Source organism: Endocarpon pusillum (assembly GCF_000464535.1).
Source record: "Endocarpon pusillum Z07020 unplaced genomic scaffold C720987, whole genome shotgun sequence".
Taxonomy (NCBI): Eukaryota; Fungi; Ascomycota; class Eurotiomycetes; order Verrucariales; family Verrucariaceae; genus Endocarpon; species Endocarpon pusillum.
This window is the reverse complement of record NW_006913582.1, coordinates 73,508-97,403: the sequence shown is the minus strand read 5'-3', so window position 1 is coordinate 97,403 and position 23,896 is coordinate 73,508. Positions and strand designations below refer to the sequence as shown.

Here is a 23,896-nt window from a genome sequence, read left to right as displayed (position 1 = left end):
GAGTTTGAGATGGATGGACGAGCGCTATAGGTGAAACTATGGAAGGGTATTGTTGACAATTTGTCAAATATGATTGCGATGAAACGTCATTTGAAATCTGAGTCAGCAAGGGTGAACTGGGAAGCTTAGTAATGGTGGTTTTCTGGCAGAATACAGAGTACGGAGTTACATTGTTTCGAATTTCAAGAACACTCTACTCTCTTTGACGCTCCATCAGTTACAGGAGTAATGCTGACCCATCTCCCATCCCCTCAGACTTCCCTTGCTCTCTCAATCTCATAATCCACTTGTCCTACCTCCCCCCAACCCACCTAACCTGTCGAACCGTATAAGCGCCTGCTAGCCAGTTTTATCACGGCAGTGGTTCTGAATGAATTGATTGATGTTGACCTTCTGAGAGGGCTAATTGGCCGCTTTTAATGTGCGTAATCCCTGCGTTTCTGCTGCTTCTAATTGGTCAATTTCCGACGCAATTTCGCTTCTAATTTCGCTCTACGGTACAGCCAATTGTACATAGATCTACGCTCTCTACCCCCGTAGCTATCAATCAACTTGCTTCTCTACGCACTCTGCACAGCAGGTTGACAATTGATTCTAGCATGGATGGCAAAAGAAGAATCTACCGAGCAGCAGCAAGAGCTAATGCAGGTAACACCAAGCGGAGCTAACGGAACGCACGTGACAATTACGTTCATCCCTGTTATTGGCCTGGAGCAAGTTTCACTGTACCGTACAGCCTATTTTGTAGGTATATCTACGCGCACAGCTCCTTAACATATAATACAGCTTGCTTTCTACACACTCCAGGAGGCAATTCGTCGGTTGTGAGCCGGACTGACTCATCTATCCCCTCCGTACCCAATGTGCCAATTAGCGTAAAATTTTCAAATTAAGGTTTTTAAGCCGCATTCGATCTACACAACGCTCCGCAGCTGACTTTGCTCTTGAGATTTCAACCACGAAATATGCTACGACCACAGCGAAATACCCAGATCCCTCTGAGATATAGATCGAGCTCACCTCCGCGATTCGAACAAGTTACTAAACGGTCAAAACGAAGCAGAATTAACCCGTCTGCAATTGATCGAAATGATGTCGATCAGACCTTGGCAGTGATCGCTCCAGCGCCAGAATGTGTACAGATGAACTGCCTACATTCATACCAACAGAACTGCCTCAATTTGAGGCTAATTACGTTCCAAATCGAACAGGAGCTCCTCAATACTCTAATCTATCGGAATTAGGCTTTTTTGAGCTCTTCTTTAGCCTAATTGTGGTGGAAATCCTCATACTCTAATCTATCAGAATTAGGCTTTTTTAAGCTCTTCTTTAGCCCAATTATGGTGGAAATCCTCTCTGAAGAAACCAATTTGTACGCCAAAATCTATATTTATCCTGAAGGGCGTTAGATACCTACTACACCCGCCGAAATACGTGTATATCTAGGCATACATCTTCATTTTGGCTTATATTAATTAGCCGTACGCAGTAATTATTAGAAGATGCACAAACTAGGTCAATTTATAGGTCGAAATTGATTTTAGCAAATCCATCGTTATTTTAGTATGAATTCTGCTCCTGCATAGCTAAATGCGCCTTAGTTCTATTGAATTCAACGTGTTGCAGACCTTATTCGAATAGCCTGCCGAAATGCTTATATACCCTCCTCTTATATTATAATTAATGAAGCAATAGTGGCTTTTGAGAGGCGTTCGAATCATACAGTTAAGCTCAAGAATAAGCTAATTACTGACGGTTACAAGCTACTTACATACCCTCCTCTTATATTATAATTGACGAAGCAATAGTGGCTTTTAAGGGGCGTTTGAATTATACGGTTAAGCTTAAGAATAAGCCAATCACTGACGGTTACAAGCTATAGTGTATTGGCGACCATGGATATATCTAGAGCTGGCTATTTCATTCAAGAGTTGATGGCATTGAAACATTCACAAAAGGTCAACAAACACGGTGGCCACAGCAACAGGGCGCAGACGCAGATTCAGATACTAAAAAGAGCGCTCTCCTTGCGCCTACGTACGCACTCGTTTTACGCCTTGCTACATAACTGCCAAAGCTGAAATTCTGTATCTATCTAGATAATCTATTTTTGAACATATTAGTAGCTTAGTGCCTCCTGGCGATGGGTATTTACTGTATAAGAATTACACGAAAAAAGGCTGTAGGCGTGCCTGTATAACTTTAGCATTATCTTAACAATAATAGTGAGCTTCTCTCTGGGATTCTATAATAGCATAAGTCATTAATAACAATACTCTAGCCTTTATTTGGCAAGATAATAAGGCTGTTTATGCTCTTACGATTGCTTATAGCCTCTACTGTACAGAAGATCGAATTCAACGAACGTGCAGATGCCCTAAAATCTCCTCTGAAAATCGACGTATTCTTGACCTTGTATTCAAGGGCTTACCCTTTAAGGATCTCTTCATACTAAGAGCTATTGATGATTATAACCACTATATAAAGGGCGTAGATCAAGCGGATCAGTTACACGCAGCATTTACTTGCTATCGCAAGCAAAGTTATTGTACGCAAATGCCCTTAATCTACTTCCTTATTAATGTTGCCCGCGTTAACGCGTATTTGCTATGGCTATAGAGCTTTACTACGTACATAGCAACTGCGAAACATATATATAGCACTTATAGAGAGTTTATGGAGGCCCTCTGTATTTAATTACTACATTCGAATGATAAAACCAAGGAAAAGGAAGGTTTACAATCTCTACTAACTATAGTACTTCAAAGACACCATAAACCCATACAAAAGAAGTCCGGCGGACGGTGCTAATGGGGAAAGCTTCATCTGCCAGGCTGTACACGCAAAAGGGCATCAAAACGCGCATTTGGAACAGATACTACACGCTCAACCAATAATGGCATTTCTACAGCTATTTTAGGAGGCTCACACACTCATTATGAGTGCTCAAAATGCCAGATTTGGCTCTGTATCGAAGGAGAGTGCTGGGCACAATATCACCACTCAATTGGAGTCAATTGCTAGATAGAACGGCCTCAAATAGCTCAAATAGGGTGTTTATTGACATTTTGAGCCTCCCCGCAGTGATCGACAGCGCTAATTGGCACATTCTACACCCCTGTTCGGGTACGGAGGGGATAGCGTTGAAACCCTCTGAAACAGACCTAGTTTGCCGAACCTAGAGCTCCTGTCCCTGCTCTTGACTCCCATTGGACCCCAAATTGCCGCGTATTCGCTTCAGAATTCGAAGATCTACAGTATATACGCGCTCAACGGCACGAAGGACGCATATTCAGCAGATGCCTGTGCTACTGGAGAGCCCTAGGGATTGGGAGGCCTGATACAATATTGTTCGGAGCTCTGCCCATGTCAGGGGCATTCTCTCCCTAGTTGATGTCAACGCTGCTACGCGTCAGGCCAGCTCACTGCTCCTACTGAACCGAAATACAGCCCAGTCATCGCTAACATCACCTCCTATGCAGACCTCACATCGAGTGAAAAGGACCATTATAAGGTCTTGATATCAGAGTACCAGGTGCGGATGTATACGTATGAGATGCAGCAGAAGGCGTTGATCGAAATATCCGATCTCATACAGGCCAGCGTAGCCCGTAACTTGAGGCCGTATTTTTATTGTCTCAGTACTCCATTCGATATCCTCAAAGCGCTCAAGAGGCGGCTGGCCCCTACCCGATAGAGCTCGACGCTTAGAACTCGCACGGGAGTACCATGCGCTCGATAAGTGACTGCTACAATGGGGGACGATGTTCGCAGAAGCAGAAAAGCTACAAACAACAGGGATAAACGCAGCAAAACTGGCCAATAGGCCATCATACCGTTTGGCATAACCATATCCAACATCGAGTCCTGATTCCCTTCCACCGCCTTGGCGACACCAGCTCCAATTTCTCCTCTTCCGCTCTGGCAAACCTCCCCGGAACCCTTCGTATAACCCTTCAAGCACCGTTGCCCATCTGACTCCTCATACCATCCGGCCACTACCACTAGGGCGACAACATACACTTCGACTCCAACACCGCTACTCTCCTCACCGAGGACGCGATCAAGAAAGTGCTGATCGCGAAATGCGGATTCCAACCCCGCGAGATCCTGATTTTGGGGTGCGGACACGGCAGGATGATTGGGCTCGCTACGGCTAGACTGCCCAGGGAGGAGATGGAGTTAGGTTGTGTGATGACGATTTGGGCCCCCGCTTCCGAGTTCATGCATGCGACTTAATGGGCCGAAGATCAGGTCGCCGGTGTTGCTTCTTGGTGGGGCGAAGGGTTTGATTGCTAGGAATGGTGGGGTGGAGTGGACGAAGGCCACGTTTGGGAATGTGGAGTATGTGCAGTGGAAGTGGAGGGAGGATGGGATGCCGGCTAGTGGGGAGGAGGTGTTGCCTTTGATGCGATTTTTTGGGAGGAGGTTGAGGAGTAGAAAGGGGGTGCCGGAAGGGAGTGTGGAGATTGGATAACCAGGACGAAAGATCCATTTGAATTGATTAGATATGCATAGGGGTATCACAGAATATCTTACAGCGGGCTACATTACAGGTACAGGCTTATGCGTTCGTTATGTGTGCTTCGCGAGCGCCAGTTTCGCTTTCTCCACCGCCTCAATTGCCTCTCTCCTCGCACGAACCTCTGCCTCGTCCTCGACAACTTGCGATGCATCATTCACAAGCCGCCTCATATGCTCCTCAGTTTGCTTCAGAACCGATCTGCCCTTTTCCATCAATCCATGCTCGAGGTCCTTACATTGAACCTCCCATTCTCTTTGCATCCGGCGCAAGGCGTAGGCTGTGCCCAATGCGAGAACGGTGGCGCTTTCATAGATGCTGCCATTGGTAACCGAGAGGAAGGAGAGAGCGCTTAGGGATGCGGAAACACCTGTGATGGTCAGGGCTTTCAGAACGATTTGCTGGGCGGAGGAACTAAGGGAGGTGATAGCCGTGAATATGAAGGCCTGTCGGGAAGTGGAGATAGTTGACGCTAGAGACTGTGCTCTGTACGGAACTGAGCCTGTCTTGATTACAGTCCTAGAAGGAGGAAGCAAGGGAGTTGAAACAGATTCGGTTGAAGCGGTTGAGGCTAGAATGAGTGACTCGTTGACAGGGCTAGACGCCTTTTCTTTGACATCTGCTTGCATTGGAATGGCACGAGGTTGTGGTGGTGAGAACATGGTTGACGAATCCGATGGCATTGAGACGCCTGCCTGCTTCAATCGGCCGGTGAGCTCGTATACTGCCCGTTCTGTACGTGGCAGCCAGGCAGTTGTGACCAGGTCCGTGACAATCAATGGCACATCGTCCACTCTCCAAAATAATTTCCAGAAAGCCAACTTGCGCCAATTACGGGACGACCATGCTGCTGCCAGTCCACTTTGTAGCTCCGCGTGACCCAGTTGCGAAAATGTATTGATCGCATTCTCAAGTGACAACCGTGTTTCAGTCGTCATTGCCTTTGATCGAGCTACGATTCTGGCTTCTTGGGCTTGAATCGCAATGTTGGCGTTAATTGCTTCCAACAGAGACGCTATCAGGTCGCGTAGGAGTGGCGATAGACCTACACTACTCTCCGCAGACGAGCTAGCAAGCCACCTTGATAAAGCTGGCATACCACTTTCTGTCCATACCTTTTCAAATTCTGACGCTTTGGCTAAGTCTGTCCGGACAACTTGTAAGCCCTCCTCAGCTTTCGCTGCATCCACTGTGATAGTTCCCGAGGTTAAACTCTGGACATTTCCTTCCAGATTCAGGACAATATCGACCAGCCTTCTTTCAGATCCAGACTGAAATTTTGTCTTCGCCAACAACTCAGCGACGCTTACTAGCTCATCGAGACCATTAGCCACAATTGCTGCCCGGTGAACTGGTTGGCTGATCAGGGATTGCCGTCCAGCAGCGGAGTTGGGGGTGCCGATAATAGGCGAAAGCAGTACATCAGAAAGGGTATCTCCGTTCAGTCCGGTGCTTGCGTCTCGAACTTTGACAGACGATATCAATATCTCAATACCTTGATGCTGAAGTACCGGAGCGGGGACGAAAAGTACTGGTAGTATAGAACTAGCAGGCTGTAAACCTTCGTTCTGGGGAGTGCCGAATCTCACGATCAGATCCTGATTTTGCAATGAATCCTCTCCCAAGATTCGTGCTTCCCAGTCATGCTGTGGTTTTGATGCATCTGCCAAAAAGAGGCGAATCAGGCGACGAGCTGTCACCGGCACGTTTGCTCCAAGCAGAGCGATTCGAGCCGTCGGATGTTCGCTTTCGAGTCCTTGTATCGCCAATTGAAGCCTGCTGAGGCTGACTTGTCCAGGTGCCTTCTTTCTCAGCTCATTCAAAGCTTGATGGAGGTCTCTATTTTTAGGAGGTATTGATTTTGTAGCATTGACTGCAGTGGCAGAAGCGAGGGTGGACGCGAATCGATTCTTCGCGCGATGCAGAGCGATCCCTGATCGTGCCAGTCGCGATCGCCATGTTGAACAAGCTGGGCAATAGAGGTGAGTAGGGATAATTCTGCAAAGTTGTGATGAGCTGCCGGAGGAAAATGCTGGAGGCATAATGCCTCTTCCAGCTGCGCCAGGAAACCACCAATTGAGGTTGATTGTCAGAACTTGCTTGGCGCACGGTCCCGTACATCCGTTCGATTCTATCTGGTACTTGCAGTCTACTCCAATAACTAGATGTAACAATGTCGCCTGTCCCCGACCAGTGGCATTCTTCATCAATTGCCTGCAAACCTGGGTAGTCTTGAAAGAGGCTCATGTAATGCTCAGTATTCTCGCCAACGGACTGACATACTCAATTTGACATTGTATGGAGAAAACTTATTGCTCAGAAGAAGAAAAAACGGCACCTATACTACACTACACAGCACAACACCAACAACTATCTATTCGTCTTTTTGCCAGTATGGCGCTCTTTTCATCGCGTTCATTAATGTCTGACCTTGGTCCAGCTTTCTCCTCTTGTCAAGCACCTTCTCCTCTTCTGGAAGCAGATAGAGTCTCATAGGCGTAGGCTGTTCGAATGCACGCGCATCCCTGCCTTCCCAAAATCCGTGCAATCGATGATGCTCGTTCAATCCAGGAACATTGCACTGCTCTAAAAACCAACACAAACCTCCAGTGGTTGATGGAATTCTCCGCAATTTCTCCAGCGATCCATACCTAATCGATGCCTGAACAAAGGACATTGCGAGTTCAGCCCAGCTGAGGACCTGGTTGGCCGTAATGCTAGCTGGAGGCTTGCGAAATTCTATCGTGTAGAATTTCTCGATACTATGAAAGTTCCAAGTGTAGCCTCTTTCTCCGTCCGGATTCATCACGCTCAAGAAACTGAAGAAATCGTTGACAGTGTCAAGAAATATCATGGACCGTTCTCGAGATCTATCCTTGAGGGCAAGATGTTCGGAATCAAGCCAACTGCTTTTAGCCCATTCACAGTTTCCTCCTCTACGTACCGAAGGCACTAGTGCGTCAAGGGCTGCTTCGAAATGTATGGCGGAACGAGCGACGCGCTTTATCTCTTCGAAAGAATAACCGCCCTCGACCGAGACGTGGATATGAGTGGCGCAGCTGTCGTCTTCTGTTATCTTATAATACTGCTGAAGGTAGTTCCAGGTAGATTCGACATGTGTTCGCCATGGTGAACCGCAATAGGCCACAAAAATCGGCGAAACCATCTCCACTCCCCCTGCAGGTTCTGGTCAGCTGTGACGATACAAGCACTCTGTTACGAATCCTTGGCGAGGAAATAGCTTACATGGTTCGTATCCCCTTGAGATAGTTGGATCTTCTGACAAAACCCATTGGTCGAAGACAGCCCTTTCCGGAGGATACGATAGGACATTCTTACCCATTCTGGGATGCTGACTGGCTACGCAGTCATTGTGATTGATTGCAGCGATCTTCCCAAACTCCTCGATAGTATTCGCCTTATGCTTGAGTTGACGGGCTGCAAGCAAAAATTCTGTCTCAATACCAATACCGATCTTGCTGTTGTGTGCCCGCGCTCTATCGGATTGGTTGGCGCCTGGCACTTTCCGAGTGGTTTGTCTTGGATCCGGCCGGAATTGCTCTCCTGTCTTGGCTACCGAAGGCAGGCCAGCGGCAGACTTCGTCCAATCTTGCCGCCTTCTTCTAGATGCTGGGCTCTGCCTGCCTACTTCGTTGGAACGAAGCCCTCGACTCTCGCTTACTGCTAACAGACCTGGCCTTTGATGGTGCTCCCCTCCTCGTAATGTCGGTGTCACCTCACTTGTAGCATGAGCGACATTTTGCGGTTGGATTACACCAGTTGAGTCATTATATCGACGGGATCCTGAGCGCGGTGTCCCTGTTGTATGGCAGCTCTGGGAGCTAGCTGGGTTAGTTGAGATACTATGTTGCTGCTTCACCAAACCCGCTGTCCCCGCTATGCGCCTACTCTGCTGGCTTGCTATGTTAGTCAGACCAGACACCTGAGAGGCCTCTGACGGTGCGGCTGCTTGACGTGCAAACGGAGGTGTACCGGGGCTTGCAGAAGGTGGTTCAGGCCTCCGCGCAGTCAAATTTCTCTGCGGATGGGTTCTTGGTTGACCTGAGGCTGCCGAAGCAGAGCTCCTGGCTTCTTTTCCTGTGTCCAGGCGACCCGGGTCTGACATCACGACCAGTGGTAATTAGCGTAGAGGAGAAAAACGGACACGATTGGATCTCGTAATTGATGCCTAGTTATACCAAAAGAGAAAGTATTGACTTGAAAGAAAGGTGACACATTTCAACCCTACCTTGTGTCGGCTCCAGGGTTCCTTTTATAAAGAGTGCTGGGTTGTTTTGCAGAGGACTAGGTAGTATACTAGTGTTTTGTGTTTGAGATACGTTTGGCTTAGATCGTAAACCCGATGTTTAATGTTTGGACAGCTGATGCCATGCCGTGGATTTTGCGACACATCTCAAACTGGCCATTACAAGTCATCGACCATGCCAGGCTTCGACAGCCCTCGCCAATCACGGGTCAGGGTGACCGCTGCACGTGAGAAATCTTGGCAACAATAATCATAATTAGTACTATTTGAAGTTCAACTCGGAAGATGTTTCTCTCTGGATCCATTGTGTGCAAAACATACATGGTAGTATTTACGCCATGTCCTAGAGGCTTTTGTAGCCTTGCATGTTCAACCAGGGTTTCGATGTGAACCAGGAGTGTCTGCCCGGTGACTATTACATAGGCTGTTCGCTCAACAACTATGTAGTAATGCACTGCCTCGCCGCTTGACCCATTTGCTTACCCCTTTTCAGCTTTCTATTCGAATCTCTACTGACAACCTTTTGCTGACATGTTCGGCTTGATGGTTCGTCATGATTAACGGCTCGATGTTATACTGTCAAGTTGTGAAAGCGCCTTTTGGCCAATTTCTTCCACATTTAATCACTGCTATTTGGCTGCGTTTGATGAACGATGTCGAGTGCAACTTTGGAGCAAATTCTGCCGTACCGTACAGCCAATTTGTACATATCTACGCCCTCAACTCCTTAGTACATAGAAGAACGTGCTTTTCTGCTCTGTCTTAGTGACGTTCAGTTGCTATCCACGTCATTCTAAACCCCAAACTCCTCTGCTTCTGGCTCAATTTGACAGCCCTGCTCACAGACAAAAAAAGTTCCGAGCAATGTTCGTGGTCAGTGGCAGACGCCAGATCAAGATCTATGTCCTATATAGGGAATTCACCGTCCCCTTTTGGCCGTGTTCTCTCTTGCCCTCCCTCTCGAACCTTGCTCAGCAATATCCAATCCCCCGACTTCCCATGATCCATTGGGGTACTAGCCAAGATCGGTACTCGGGTCGTTGTCGAATCAGTCACTGGCTGATAGAGATTGCCATGACTGCTGTGCGGTATGGGCCTTTCGTGCAGAACTCCGAGTAAATCGAGTGAACAACGAGTTCTATCCCAGGACAGACCCTGCGAACAGCGAACCCAGTATCTTAGCAGGTGTGGCACTTGGTGTGTAGAACAAAGACCAGATCATGCTCTAACAATTTGTTTTCGAAGCGATTTCTGTTCAAAAGTCCCGAAGATTCTGTCTCGGCCGATTTAGTACCTTGTCTTGGGGGTGCGCAGCGTCGCCGACGGCATATGTGACTCGCTGCGCAAGTGGCAGGATCTGGGCCTTGGCCTTGAGGTTGGTCAACGTAGTGGCCTTCGTTTGAGCAGATCTCAAATACTTGAAAGTGTTAGCCACAGCTCAATGGGCGTTGGCAGACGACAAGTTCGCAGCTTGCGAGGCCGAGGAAAGTCGAGTGGACTCTTCGCATACAATCGGATTTTGGTCTTCGATTCACGTATATCCGCCTGGGATGACTTGGAGGTTTCCTTTTAGTCAATCCACTAATTGGACTCGACCAAATCAAGTCTTCTCTCCACGCCCAGGGTCATCCTCCTTATCCTGATCCTCATCCTCCTCATTCTCATCCTCCTCATTCTCATCCTCCTCATTCTCATCCTCCTCATTCTCATCCTCCTCATTCTCATCCTCCTCATTCTCATCCTCCTCATTCTCATCCTCCTCATTCTCATCCTCCTCATTCTCATCCTCCTCATTCTCATCCTCCTCATTCTCATCCTCCTCATTCTCATCCTCCTCATTCTCATCCTCCTCATTCTCATCCTCCTCATTCTCATCCTCCTCATTCTCATCCTCCTCATTCTCATCCTCCTCATTCTCATCCTCCTCATTCTCATCCTCCTCATTCTCATCCTCCTCATTCTCATCCTCCTCATTCTCATCCTCCTCATTCTCATCCTCCTCATTCTCATCCTCCTCATTCTCATCCTCCTCATTCTCATCCTCCTCATTCTCATCCTCCTCATTCTCATCCTCCTCATTCTCATCCTCCTCATTCTCATCCTCCTCATTCTCATCCTCCTCATTCTCATCCTCCTCATTCTCATCCTCCTCATTCTCATCCTCCTCCTTCTCCTTCTCCTCAAAATCCTCATCCTCGTACTCCACAGCCTTCTCACCCTCGTACTTCGCGGCCTCCTCATTCTTGCCCTGGTCTTTGAGGCACCTTATCAGGAGTCTCACACACCATTGAGTGTCAGAATGCTCCCTTCCGAGAACCATCTCCATCGAAAGGGCTGTTTGCCGAAACATCCCCTCAGCCTCTTCATATCTTCCTTGGTTTGCTATAGTTGCTGCTAGACTGCTTGTGGTTCTCAGTGTATCAGAATGCTCTTTGCCGAGAACCATCTCCATCGAAAGGGCTGTTTGCCGAAACATCCCCTCAGCCTCTTCATATCTTCCTTGGTTTGCTATAGTTGCTGCTAGACTGCTTGTGGTTCTCAGTGTATCAGAATGCTCTTTGCCGAGAACCATCTCCATCGAAAGGGCTGTTTGCCGAAACATCCCCTCAGCCTCTTCATATCTTCCTTGGTTTGCTATAGTTGCTGCTAGACTGCTTGTGGTTCTCAGTGTATCAGAATGCTCTTTGCCGAGAACCATCTCCATCGAAAGGGCTGTTTGTCGTTGTAGCTCCTCAGCCTCTTTATATCTACCTTGGTCTGCTATAGTTGCTGCTAGACTACCTGTATTTATCAGTGTATCAGGATGTTCCTTTCCAAGAACCATCTCCCTTCGAAGGATTGTCTGCTGAAATAGCTCCTCAGCCTCTTCATCTCGGTTCTGTTTTCCTTGTGAAAATGCTAGATGGGCCGCAGCGTGTAAGGTATCAGGATGCCACTTTCCTAAAATCTGCTCCCTCCGTTCTAAAATCATCCGAAATATTTCCTCGGCCTCTTTATGTCTACCCTGCCTTCCTAACGTTGCTGCTAGATTTTCCACACCTTGTAGTGTATTATAATGCCACATCCCTAGTACTTTTCCTCTCCATGCTAGAATCTCTCTGAACATTTCCTCAGCCTCCTTCAACTTGCCCTGCACCATTAATGTTGTGGCCACCTCTTCCATACTAATCAATGTATCAGGATGCTGCTTTCCTAATATCATCTTTCTGGTTCTTAATGTCCTATGATACATCTTTCTAGCTTCCTCAAGTTTTCCCTGATCGAGTAGCACGATTGCCAGATTGTTCATAGTTGCCATTGTACCAGGATGCTGCTTTCCCCAAGCAATTCTACAGGTCTGTAATGTCTTTCGTAGTATCTTCTCGGACTCCTCAAAACGTCCTTGCTTCCCTAGCGCGACTCCGAGTTCAACCGTGTTGGTTATCGTGTTGCAATGCCATTTCCCAAGAATGTGCTTGAAGTGGTAAGAACAGAATCGTTGAATATCTACCACGTCAGACCACCAGCCTGCCTGGTCTAGAAATCTTGTAATGCCTTGAAGCAATTTCAGCCCTTCAACGTCTGGCGGATCTAACGTAATGTATAAAGATCGAAATGTGTTGAAAGTTGCGAGCAAGTGTGACCTTAGACGCATTTTCGAGGTGGGACCCATCGCAACCGTGGAGACTACCTCCGCCAGAAGATGCAGCGCGCCCAGGCTCAGGCGATATTGTTCCTGTACGTCCAGTCGGTCATGAGCCCAGGCATGCACCAATTTGTGCATCGAATAGCTGTTTCGGTCGTCTTCCCATTGGATGAAGGAGTGTGTTCGTAGAACTTCAAATGCGGATTCTATGGTGTCTAGATCCAATGGATCATTTAGGGAGATTAGGCTCTGCCATTGGGTGTCGTCTATACTTAGGCGCTGTATTGCCTGGTTCAGATTATCACTGCTCTGGCCATCACCTGTGCTGCTGTCCTGCACTGAGTTAGCAGGATAATCCCTGTCCGGGCTGTTAGATGTGTTTAGCTCATGGCCTAGCTTGTCGAGATCATCGTCGGTCTGGCTACCCATTGTGCTGAGGTCGTCTGCGGACTCGTCAGGTTCGTCATTGCGCAGGCTTTCAACGCTGCTGAATTCCTCTGCTAGCTCGTCCGGAGCGGCGCCGGTTTCGTTGTCAACCTTGCTCAATCTATGTATCAGATTATCGAATGCGTCGCCACTCTGGCTATCACTACTACCCAACTCCGCTGGTTGTTCGAAATCATCGTTATTCAGGCCGAACAGTCCAAGAAATATATCATCAAAATTCAGAAATGCCATAAAGGTAAGCAGTTGGGATGCTACTGTGGATACAGCCGCGACGGCTTCGAACGACGTTTCCCAAGTGCTAAGCACGCTGTCGCGGTAGTGATGGATATATTGTATCGGTTTACGACCTAGCAGCCTCTTTCGTTTCGTTTGATACTCAGGAAGATACCGCCGTAAGTCGGATGATAGGCGAGGTGTGGCGGCCACGTGTGAGCCCGCTAGTGTGATAGCACGTGCCAGACATCCTAGCTCGTTCGTTATCAAATCTACCTGGGCTTCGACCTCCTCCGTCACGTTTTTGAGCTTCGCGGACGCTATGAACAGCTTTCTCGCCTCCTCATGCTTCATTTCCGCCACGTGGACCACCTCCAGCGGACTCATATCTTCGGCTCTTGCACTTCGGGTCGTAATGATAACATCGACGTTAGGCGCATCAGGAATGAAGAAAGTGAGATCAACATACGACTCGTCTTGTTCGTTATCAATTGAGTCGGCACTGTCTAACACAACGAGATATCGGCCTGTCTGACTGCGGAAATAGTTCTTGACAGCAAGCACTGCGTCTTCAAGCTTGACCATATCTTGACCCGTCCCAGCACCACCACGAAATAGCTGGCGGTATAGCTGCAGATAGTCACGTTCGATGGTCTGTTTCCGACCTGACTCGATCCAGAAGACAGCTCTGTAATCCGGGCGACACTCTTGGACGTAATGTAGCACTAGTTGCGACTTCCCGGCACCCCCAAGCCCACGAACAACCAGCACTTTAGCTGTTGGGGGGCGATGTTCAAGTCTATCGTGCAACTGTTCCTGGATCTTCTTGTGGAGTGCGGGCCGTTGTATATAGTTTGCCACTGGTCGTAGCGATGAGTGTGAATAATGGCCAACATGTTTGATTTGTGCCGCAGCCTGGGATCCTTTCATCGCTTGTTGTCAGCAAAGGGCGCAGACTCCTGGTGGTGGATAGTGTTGAGCGTACCGAAGCTGATCTCTCTACTCCCCGTGTTCAGACTATTGCCCGCTGGGAGCTGCTCATGCAGCATAGTGACCGGGAGCAGGGTGTCGCCTTGACGATATGTGTCTCTATCAGCTGGCTTGTCTGAAGTCCTCCATCCCTTCAAAATCGCCTTCATGCAGGCCGCTGCGGTGGCGGCAGCATATCTCTGCCATTTCTTGTTTTTATGGCTGTCAGCATAATCGCAAACCCCTTTAATAACTATCGTTGGGAAATTGTCCCAAACTCCAGCACCTTCCATCTCAAAGGCGATCACCTTCTCTCTGGCAGCAATATCGTCCCGATGGTAGCCCGACTTTATCACCAGATTTCCAGATGCAATGAGACCGAAATGGATCAGTAGGGTCTGTACACCCGTGGGTGGCTCAATTACAGCACCGTCCTCAGCAGACTGCATAGCAGACTTTCTGGCCTTTTGCAGCCGGTCGCGATGAAGTAGTTGCTTCTCATCACCCTTCAAATCAACACAAGCTGACTCAAGCGCAACATCGCAGACCTCATCATCCTTGCTGAGACACTGGAGGCAAGTAGGGCAAGTGGTCGGGTCATGATGTTTGTGACGGTAAGTCGATGGATAGAGTTTGTCTTCTTCTGGTCCAGGGTACTTTGATTTCTCAAAGCTTTCTTTGGAACATATCTCTCTCAGATAAGCTGAAGTGTGATTCATCAATCGTGTTCGTGCGCAATCCTGCCATCTGAGCCAAGAATGCTCGTAACTCATGGTTTGGCCGACCCAGATTATCTTGTAACGTATCTTTCCTTATGACCTTGTTTGGGTACAGGCGCCCAAAGTCGTACTGGACCAGTCCAGTGCTGATAATGACATCTCCAAGCAGAATTTCTGTTTCGTCGTCCCATCCAGTCGGCACTGCTCCACAAATCCCCACCACCAAACCCAGCTTGATGTTGGGGAAACTGGAGCGGAAACTAGCCGCAACGCTGGCAGAAGTTCCCTTGCCCATGCCCGGCATAAAGGCTAACACGACGTTGTGGCTACCGATCCTACCCGTTGAGTAGGCATTGGGATCGCCCAGAGCCTTTCCGTACGAATCATAATCCTCCCAAAATTCGTCGAACAAAGCCTCGACAGCGTCGCACTCGATGCGTATGGCACAGATTACAGCGATCTCGAAATCATTCCGACTCCGAGGTCGACGAGGACGTTTGCTTGCCGCGCTCATGGCTCGAGTAAAATGGTTGCGAGGGTTTCTAATGCTTCGGAATGGTAATCAAGGCAAGGATAATCGTAATGGTCAGAGTCCCAGCTTTGCGAAGTACCGCAATTCAGCTGTAGCACAGAGCTTACTAGCTCAAGAGTCCGTTAACACTTTGACGTGAAGGGAGGAAAGATACCCCACGATGGCCGCCCCAAATCTTCAATCTCACCGAGCTTGAAGTATGGCTTTGTTTCCTGCTCGTAGCCTCGCGGCCTCGGCCTCGCAGGTCTGTGAAACCAAGACGACGAGGCTTACTACGTAGTACGTACAGCCTTATTATGAGACACTAATCTAGCTTCGGATGGGCACCGGTTCGGGCGGGCAACTCCGGCTAGCTTCTACTGGTCCAATTGCTGTTCTTGGTAACAGCTTCAGTAGAACAAGGCAGGATCCGCTCTCTCTCGCATGGTAAACAGGTTAGATTGGAGCCTCTTATAGACATCCTTCATCCTTCATCCATCTGGCCTTTTTCTACCCTTCTTCTTGATGATTATCCTTGTCCACGTCCGTGTAACAGAGCATGTCCAGCCCAACAATGCCGGTAATTCATGTTCTTCAACAGACAAGACAGAGGGACGACTCGCAAATGAGCAGGATCGATGAGAAAGCAGTTAGACTCAAGTGGCAAGACATCACTCTACCCAATGTGGAGGATTTACTATGTTCAAGTAGGCTACATTTTACCCATCTCATCTACATGGAACCCTAACAAGAACAGGCTTTCCGGGTAATTGCTTTATGTACGTCGCCGTCTCGTTAGAGACTACGAATCTGACCGGGTATCTAGCTTTACGTTTTCAAGCACTTACTTGAAGTCGGAGCGTCATCGCCGAGAAATTTCCGCCCGTTTTCAGATACCATTATGGTTTTGGGATGAATCTTACCAGCGATCAAACGGCAGCTTTGGCGGTCAGACCATCTGTGAAGGTGGCACTATTGTCGATTGTCAACGTACTGCTGCATTTGACCTCCACTTCAGTTGCGTAGATATCCGCTGACAAGGCTGCAGAGACCTGGTTTCGGTTCTTGGTCAAGCAACTAAAAAAGAACGTCAGCTTTGCCAATTCGGTATATGTTTGGCACGAAATGGGTTTCTTCACGCAATGCACTGCGCCAAATAGGACCACTGTGCTCTGTTTTGACGTGCCAGATAGCTTCCGCCATCGTCTTCGGGAATCTCTGAGGCTTTCCTCGGGGAAAGGGCATGATTACAACCGCTATACCCTTCATGCTTTTCTGACCAGTGAAGTCATCAATCTGTATGATATATCAGTTTGGACCATACGTGACGTTGTTCGCGATGTTGAGAGAGTAAGTGCTACGATCACTGAGATCTGAAGAAGCTTTAGGACCATATCTGAGTTCCACGTAGAACAGGGACCGAAATAAACAGCTTGAGCCGGACTTTCCTGCTCTTCACGACCTTGCCAGACACGCGATTCACTCCTCGGAGACCCTCGGTATCGCGGTCGAAACCGTCTCGGAGATGATCCGTCACCATAAGTGGCCACTCAGCGACAAAGCAACGTCGACACCACTTGAACTATCTAGATTTCAGCAGACTCGTCAATTATTCCAATTTCAATTGCAGACATTGAAAAGCCTCAAGGCTCGGTCGGATTCGAACCTATCAAGGTTGCAGAACGAGATCACATTGGTGGGTGGAGATGGTGATGATAGGTGGATCATGCACTCACAATGAACAGGCTTTCAATATGGTGACCCAAAAAGATAGTCAGGCAACAGTCCGCATCGGCAAAGCAGCGCGCAGGGACAGTGCAGCGATGAAGACGGTAGCCGTGCTCACGCTAACCTTCCTACCAGCAACGTTTGTTTCAGTCAGTTGGCGACAACGGTAGTTGATTTTAGTGAAAGTTTATTCGCTGACCACAGCGTAGGCCATCTTTAGCACCCAATTCTTCAATTTCACCCCAGAAAGCCCGTCGGGTCAAGATTCTTGGGTGGTTTCGAGCCATTTCTGGATCTACTGGGCGTTCTCCGCCCCTCTCACGGTAGTCACAATCATGTTGTGGTTAGTATGGCAGTGTTGGTACACTGCTAGAGGTGTCGGGTATGAGATGTCTGAACGTTCTGGACAACAACAGCGGCTGCGATGATTGTTGACGGTGTTGTCGAGCATCGACAGACCTAGAAACGACCAGGTCCGCTTCCATGGCTAATCGAAGATCAGAACTAACTGTCGCTCAAGCACCAAGGCCTCATGAATGTTTATACGCACACTGTGTTTTCCTGCACGAGGGCTCAGAGAGATGCCGCTAAAATATGTAAAGAACCGGCTTCCATTCTTCGCCATGAGCCGGGATGCGACGAATCTCGTGTCTTGAACGAAAGCGGTATGCTAGGAGTCTCGTTAGAGGTCAGAACAGGTCTCATACAATGCTGAGGTGCGAAGGACTGCGTCTGCTGACCGAGATCATAGCAAGAGGATGATCCTCGAAGCACACCCAAGGACTCTGAACCTTGTTAAAGCCGATGGTCCGAACAGTGCTTGTATGAGTCGAATTGGCACCCTAGTTGACATCACATCGTTGGCGTTGATCTTCTAGATCCGCAGTCATGTCTGTGTCACTGCGTGTTGGGGTTTGGGAGTGGTCCTACAGGTCGTTTAGGAAGTGAAAGCAGAGGGGACGGAGAACCAAATGTAACCCAAGAAGTCTGTTCTATCCGGGAGGACGGGCATCAAATCGCAGCGACCTACCGTCAGTCGATTTGGCTGTGATATCCTGGTTGTCTAATCTACGAGTTGGTTGAGGGCGTTTGAGCATGATTTTGAAGCTAATTCTGCTATACCGTACAGCATAAATGAGATGGGTATTTGCTCATCTTCTTGATAGAGTGGAAGCAACGTGCATATTTTGTGTAATGGCTGGGTCCGTTTGTTGTGTGTTTACTGCGTACCGTCAAGACCATTTGCAGATTCGGCCGCTACTTATTATTTACGCTGGGGGGGCTTGGCACTGCAGACCGCTCATTCCTTTCAGAGCTTCTCAGGTAGTAGTAGATTCCTACTCAGCACAACTTCCCTGAAATGACAGAGTCCTGCAACGTGGTACCCATACCTTGTGTAAGATGAGGCATAGGATTGGTACGTACCATTGATTGTACTCGTTCGATCCTAGGGTACTATCACATAATGGTCTGTGACAGACGCAACTTTGTCCTGGGGCCTCGCCTTCCCACAGAACTGCTAATAGTGCCCAAGACACACAAGACGGTTGAGTAACTTTCCCGCCTCCTCCCTCTCAATGGACCCCAGTGTTTGTCCTGGAATCTAAGCTGATGACTTCTCTTTATTATAGTGTGCTTCACAGACCATTGATCTATGTACACACTCGAGTCATAGACTCTGCAACAACAGACATATATAGCTGCTTCATCAAGATAGTACCAAAGAACAATCCCATTTAGATACTGCCTCTAGCCAATCCGAAATTGCAACTATACAAGGACAACAGGTAAAGAAAAAGCAAGAAAAACCGTCTTATTGTTCTTTTATCTCTCGGTATAAGGTCGTTGAAGGGGAGTCTGTAGTTAAGAACTATGCTCTACAAGACCTTATCTTCTTTATGCGCTTTGCTGTAACTATTATCTCTGTTATCCTCCTCCTTATTCTCTAACTCGTCAAGCTTCAATCCGATCGAAATAGCGATAAGAGGCACATCTCGTTGCAGATTTCTCGTAGGGATAGATGCGCATAATAGGAAAATATGTCGATGGATTGTTTGGCTCTGATCAAGAGAATTGATCAGGTTCTCAGCCTGCGCCGCGTGGAGGCACAATCCGTGCAGGCCTCCTGGAATCTAAACCTCAGCCTTATGTCGCGTACGACGAGTGCCCGAAGTGGCTTTACCGCTTACGTTTCTCTGTTCCCTCATGATTAGCGTCTCACACCAATTTTCCACATTGCACCTATTTCCTGCATCACGCATTTCTATTCTGACTCAGACAAGACGTCAATCTACACAACCCTATCTATCAGCCGGTCACGCACTACGTAAGCAGCCTGAATCTGCTCTCTCGACTTCTCTAAATATGGTGGAAATTTAACTTCGGCTACTTGCCAAGCCCCTGTTGGTGTCCAAATTCAATGCAGCGTTTCATCCTACCACGTATTACGCGTCAGCACTCTTCTGCACCATGTCCCGCAGCAACATGATTCGCTCTCTCCTTTCCTTTCTCATTTCGTACGAGTATGGGTAGAAAAGCGAAAGGCGGTGCAATGTTGTACCGGTACTATTGGAATGGCGAGGCGACGTATCTACGAAGATATTAAGTAGAAAAAATGGGGAATATGATGTACATTAGGCACCAGCGCTCGTCTGTTGTACTTCTTCTCGATTGTTTCCTCCCTTTGAGCAGCTGTTCTCTCGTTATTGCACTCTTCGATGCATTCCTAGCAACTTGTCTTGTTCCGTTTACGTGCTCTGTTGGCCAACTTGAACAATAAAAGAAGTCCCAACTCCATAGCTTGCCCTTCTCAGAACCAACGTCAAGATGGCCACCCCGACCTCATCATTCGCAAACTTATCACCGTCTTTGCTCGCTAATCCGGAGCTCTGCACCATCGACACCTGTCCACTGGAGTTAGCCAGTATCGAATACATTCCGACGCTTCCAGGGAATGCCCTCTATGTCTCTCTCTTCGCTCTGTGCCTTCTCGTCCAGCTCTACTTTGGCATTCGTTATCGGACCTGGGGCTTCCTTGCCGGGATGATCGGCGGTTTGGTACTTGAGATTCTCGGATACGTTGCACGGATCCAGATTCATTTCAATCCCTTCCGCGAGGATCCGTTCTTGATGTATGTTGGAGCTTGTCCTTTATATCCCTACCATCGTATTTTCCTATACCGGTTGTTGTTGATGCCAACTGCAATCTTCTCACACGGCGCAGGTACATCGTTTGCCTCACCATTGGCCCCGCCTTTCTCGCCGCCTCCATCTACCTGACTCTCTCCCGGATAATCACGGTCTACTCACCGACACTCTCTCGCTTCCAACCCCGCACATACACCATCGTTTTCATAATCTTTGATTTCTTCGCTCTCCTCCTTCAAGCAGCTGGCGGCGGCATCGCCTCTGCCGCTGAGGACGACTCGCTAGGTCAGATAGGAATCAACATCATGATTGCTGGCGTCTCATGGCAGGTCTTCAGCCTTGGACTCTTCGCTGTTGTGTGTCTAGAATTCGCATGGCGGGTCCGAAAGGCGCGCGAAGAAGATCTAAACCAGCAAGTGGAGTTTGTCGACTTGAGACGGACGACAAGATTCAAAGTGTTCCTGTGGGTATTGGCGGGTGCAACTTTGGCCATTTTCGTCAGGTGTGTGTTCCGATGTGCAGAGTTGAGTGAGGGTTTTGATGGGAGATTGGCAAACGATGAGGTAACGTTAATGGTCTTGGAAGGGGCTATGATTGTGATCGCAGTAATGTTGTTGACGGCTTTGCATCCTGGACCGGCGTTTGGTGGAATGTGGGCAAATGCAACGTGGAGCCTCAGGGGTGCAAAGAAGAGACGTGTGGTTGTGGAGAAGCATTCTGCGTGAGTTCGTTGGACGTAGTCATGTCTGTTTCAGACCGGAAGAGTTGTGTTTCGAGTTAGGCATTTGAGGATAGCCGGTTCGAATTGTGGGAACTTACCTGCGAGTGAGATCAGTCCAATGTGATTTTAATATAGATCTAGAACAGATTCTGACATTATTTAGAATACGGACCATGAAATCCAACCAGAGGGCAAACGCTACCATGGGCCATCGCTTTCTTTGACATGTACCAGGGACACGGACAAAGTATGTCCCTAGCCTTGCCCTTTCGATCACGCACATCTACTACTTGGCCACTGCCTTCTCCCCAGCTGGAAGAGCTGCTGCCCACAACAGCCGCATCTGTGCAGGACCCCCTGAACAAAACAGGCACATACCCAGAAATGACTACCCATCCACAGGCCAGGGAATGGGGTTGCCCGGCTCCTCACAATCCTTATCCCATGCTTCATCGAAGCACAAGTCGGTCTCCAAATACTTACACTTGCTGGTCATCAAAGCCTCCGTCGCCGCTGGCGTCATGACCCATCTACAGCTCCAAGATGGGCCTCAAAGACTCTCATAGTCATGCTGCTCAAGCATCATCCATTTGTGTTGAGCTGACCAAAACACTGCGGATATGTAGAGGACGATAGTCATGGCAGATGATTTGAGGAGGTGCCAGAACCCCTTGTATTCGACGCTGAGTGACGACGAAGGAGTACATGCTGGGACAAAGCTGAGGATGGCATCGGACGAAATCAAAACATTTATGGCAGGATGATAGGCATCAAAGCCCAAAAATGGGATAGTAGATGAAGGTACTTACACCTAACTGACTCCGATCAGACTGGTAAGTCTCTGGAGTAGAATTAGCAAGATGTCAGGAAGACAGAACGGTCTAGGAATGTGTGGATCGAAAGTAGGGATAGCTTGGACAGAGATCTATTTATTTCAGCTCTTTCAAGGTTCGAGATCCTTTGAAGAGCCTAGAAGGGACCTGGTAGTCAACCAAAAGGGCTAGCTAGGAAAGCAGTTTGGGCCGAAGGACCTTGGGTATAGTTGGTAGACACTGAACTGTTGATCTTTAAGCCTGAAAGCCTTGAAGCCCCGCCTTCGAGCTTAAGACAGCCTTAACCTTAGCTCTACATTGAAGCGCAAATCTTTCAGGGTGAGCTTTGATTGACATGAGCTTGGTAACTGGTAATGCTTGCGAAGCTGTAAGTCACTTGAAAGGGCAGTGGCTCCGGTTCTTCATGAAGTCAAAAGATGCCAAGACTAAGACTGGTTCTTGAGTTAACGATCATCAAAAAATTGAAGGCCGAATGTTGCGGACGAAACTTCTGCCTTGAAATTCTACCTTGAAATCATTCCTTGACTGCACAGCTTCCCTTTCATGATACCTGCAAACAGCAAACCAGCAGGCATGGAAATCATAGCTGAGGCCCCAGAAGTCACTTCCTTCGTTCCGCTAATAGAGCATCAATCTACAACCCCGGCTTCGTTCTATTCTGGTCCCCCAGTATTGCACTACCACAGCCAAAGATGCAAACTCATTGTGCTTGAAAGCGACATGTCGAAGTCAGCGGCGGTTCAGGGGCTCGCCCAAGCTAGCGAAAAATTGAACACTCTAAATGGAGAAAGTGCCAACGGAGATGATGTGGAAGCCCAGTCTTTAGTAGAGGAGATCTCAGTGCAAAGAGTTATCAGCGACATTGACGTCTGGGTCACTTCCGAGTAAGTCAACTGGTAACGTAAGAGGCGCTTCTGCTAAACCTGTTGTTCCCAGAAAACTGCTCCTATATTCGCCGTCATCTGAGGTTGGTATCTCAATTCCGTATCCGATTATCTCGCTGCACGCTATCCAGTCAGTACCAGCGCCATCCGCTGGTGAACATCAAGGGCTCTATATGCAGCTTCTTTCACAATCGCCAAATGCTGAGGGTGGGGTGGAGGACGAGGAAGAAGATTCGATATCCTTGACAATTATTCCGCAAAACGATGCACCACCACCTCCAACTACAACAGACCCGGACAGCACTAGTGGAGATCACACCCCTCAACCGCCATCATTAGCAATGTTTACGGCGTTGTCCAACTGTTCAAATCTTCACCCGGATCCTGTTAATAATGAGCAGGAACTTGGTGGCTTAGAAGAGAGTGCTTTATTCCAAGCTGGAATGATCGCACCTGGCAATGCGAGTGGAGATCTCCCGCCTCCTATGCCTGGAAGTGGTGGCTGGATTACCGCCGAAAACATGGGAGAGTATTTTGATGAAGAAGGAAATTTGATCGGTGAAGATACAGCAGGGGAAGATGATACCTTGGGAGTTGGAGCTGGATCTGTCCGGCCAAGAGAGGACGACGAAGACGAGGCAGCACACGAGAACGGAACGACCGACGAGACCAAGTGGAGAAGAACAGGCTGAGAGAACCGTCATCTATTGCCAGATTAATTAAAGCCAAACTAATAGGATGATGGTGGATCGCTGCACTTGCGACTGATCATTCTACAAGCCTCGAAGGCTCTCTCGGGTTGTCACCGCAGTGTCAGACAGCTGGACTCCGGATAACCTTCTGAATGTTATAGCGGTACATAGTACGATTTCCGAAACCGCTAGTCTCCTCAACGACTACACGTTCCTTACGTCTGCCGTATTCAGTTGCATGGCTACCCTCAACGCCCAGAGTCATTACTTCTGAGCGGGAACCGATCAACAGTGCCGGCGTTAACTCTTTACAATGAATTTTAATGGCCGTCCTCGGCACCTCCGAGACATCTCATTCATAGGCGAGTGTCAGCAAGATCTTGAGATTGAAACAATGCAACGATTTCTATCATTCGGCATGATCATCACCCAGCAGCCCCAGCAGACATACTCAAAACGAAAATCTCGATTAACCAGTATCCAACCATCACTACAAACAGACCTCAAAACTTCGAGTTGAAATTTGAACCCGAACATAATCAACCTCACAAAGTGCAAGGTCGAGCGAACCACCTTCACTGGCTGCCATCATAGCGATACCGCCTTCTACAAAGTCCG

General features: G+C 48.3%; 6 protein-coding genes across 6 annotated transcripts; 3 read left to right on the top strand and 3 right to left on the bottom strand.

Moving 5' to 3' along the window:
• Positions 1-4,575: 4,575 nt before the first annotated feature.
• EPUS_01218 (uncharacterized protein) lies at positions 4,576-6,564 on the bottom strand (the record flags this gene model as incomplete). Its single annotated transcript, XM_007788511.1, has 1 exon — positions 4,576-6,564. One exon carries the CDS (start codon positions 6,562-6,564, stop codon positions 4,576-4,578), a length of 1,989 nt encoding a protein of 662 aa, XP_007786701.1.
• Positions 6,565-6,896: 332 nt separating this feature from the next.
• Positions 6,897-8,648, bottom strand: EPUS_01217 (uncharacterized protein; the record flags this gene model as incomplete). The annotated part of the gene is made up of 2 exons (XM_007788510.1): positions 6,897-7,699; positions 7,769-8,648. 2 exons carry the CDS (start codon positions 8,646-8,648, stop codon positions 6,897-6,899), a joined length of 1,683 nt encoding a protein of 560 aa, XP_007786700.1.
• Positions 8,649-10,389: 1,741 nt separating this feature from the next.
• On the bottom strand, positions 10,390-15,276 carry EPUS_01216 (uncharacterized protein; the record flags this gene model as incomplete). Its single annotated transcript, XM_007788509.1, has 3 exons — positions 10,390-13,997; positions 14,060-14,746; positions 14,829-15,276. The coding sequence occupies 3 exons, from the start codon at positions 15,274-15,276 to the stop codon at positions 10,390-10,392; spliced, it is 4,743 nt and encodes a 1,580-aa protein (XP_007786699.1).
• A 1,122-nt stretch (positions 15,277-16,398) lies between these two features.
• EPUS_01215 (uncharacterized protein) lies at positions 16,399-17,429 on the top strand (the record flags this gene model as incomplete). Its single annotated transcript, XM_007788508.1, has 4 exons — positions 16,399-16,623; positions 16,685-16,969; positions 17,019-17,150; positions 17,211-17,429. 4 exons carry the CDS (start codon positions 16,399-16,401, stop codon positions 17,427-17,429), a joined length of 861 nt encoding a protein of 286 aa, XP_007786698.1.
• Positions 17,430-19,827: 2,398 nt separating this feature from the next.
• EPUS_01214 (uncharacterized protein) lies at positions 19,828-20,873 on the top strand (the record flags this gene model as incomplete). The annotated part of the gene is made up of 2 exons (XM_007788507.1): positions 19,828-20,132; positions 20,225-20,873. 2 exons carry the CDS (start codon positions 19,828-19,830, stop codon positions 20,871-20,873), a joined length of 954 nt encoding a protein of 317 aa, XP_007786697.1.
• Positions 20,874-22,245: 1,372 nt separating this feature from the next.
• EPUS_01213 (uncharacterized protein) lies at positions 22,246-23,278 on the top strand (the record flags this gene model as incomplete). The annotated part of the gene is made up of 2 exons (XM_007788506.1): positions 22,246-22,586; positions 22,639-23,278. The coding sequence occupies 2 exons, from the start codon at positions 22,246-22,248 to the stop codon at positions 23,276-23,278; spliced, it is 981 nt and encodes a 326-aa protein (XP_007786696.1).
• Positions 23,279-23,896: the final 618 nt, after the last annotated feature.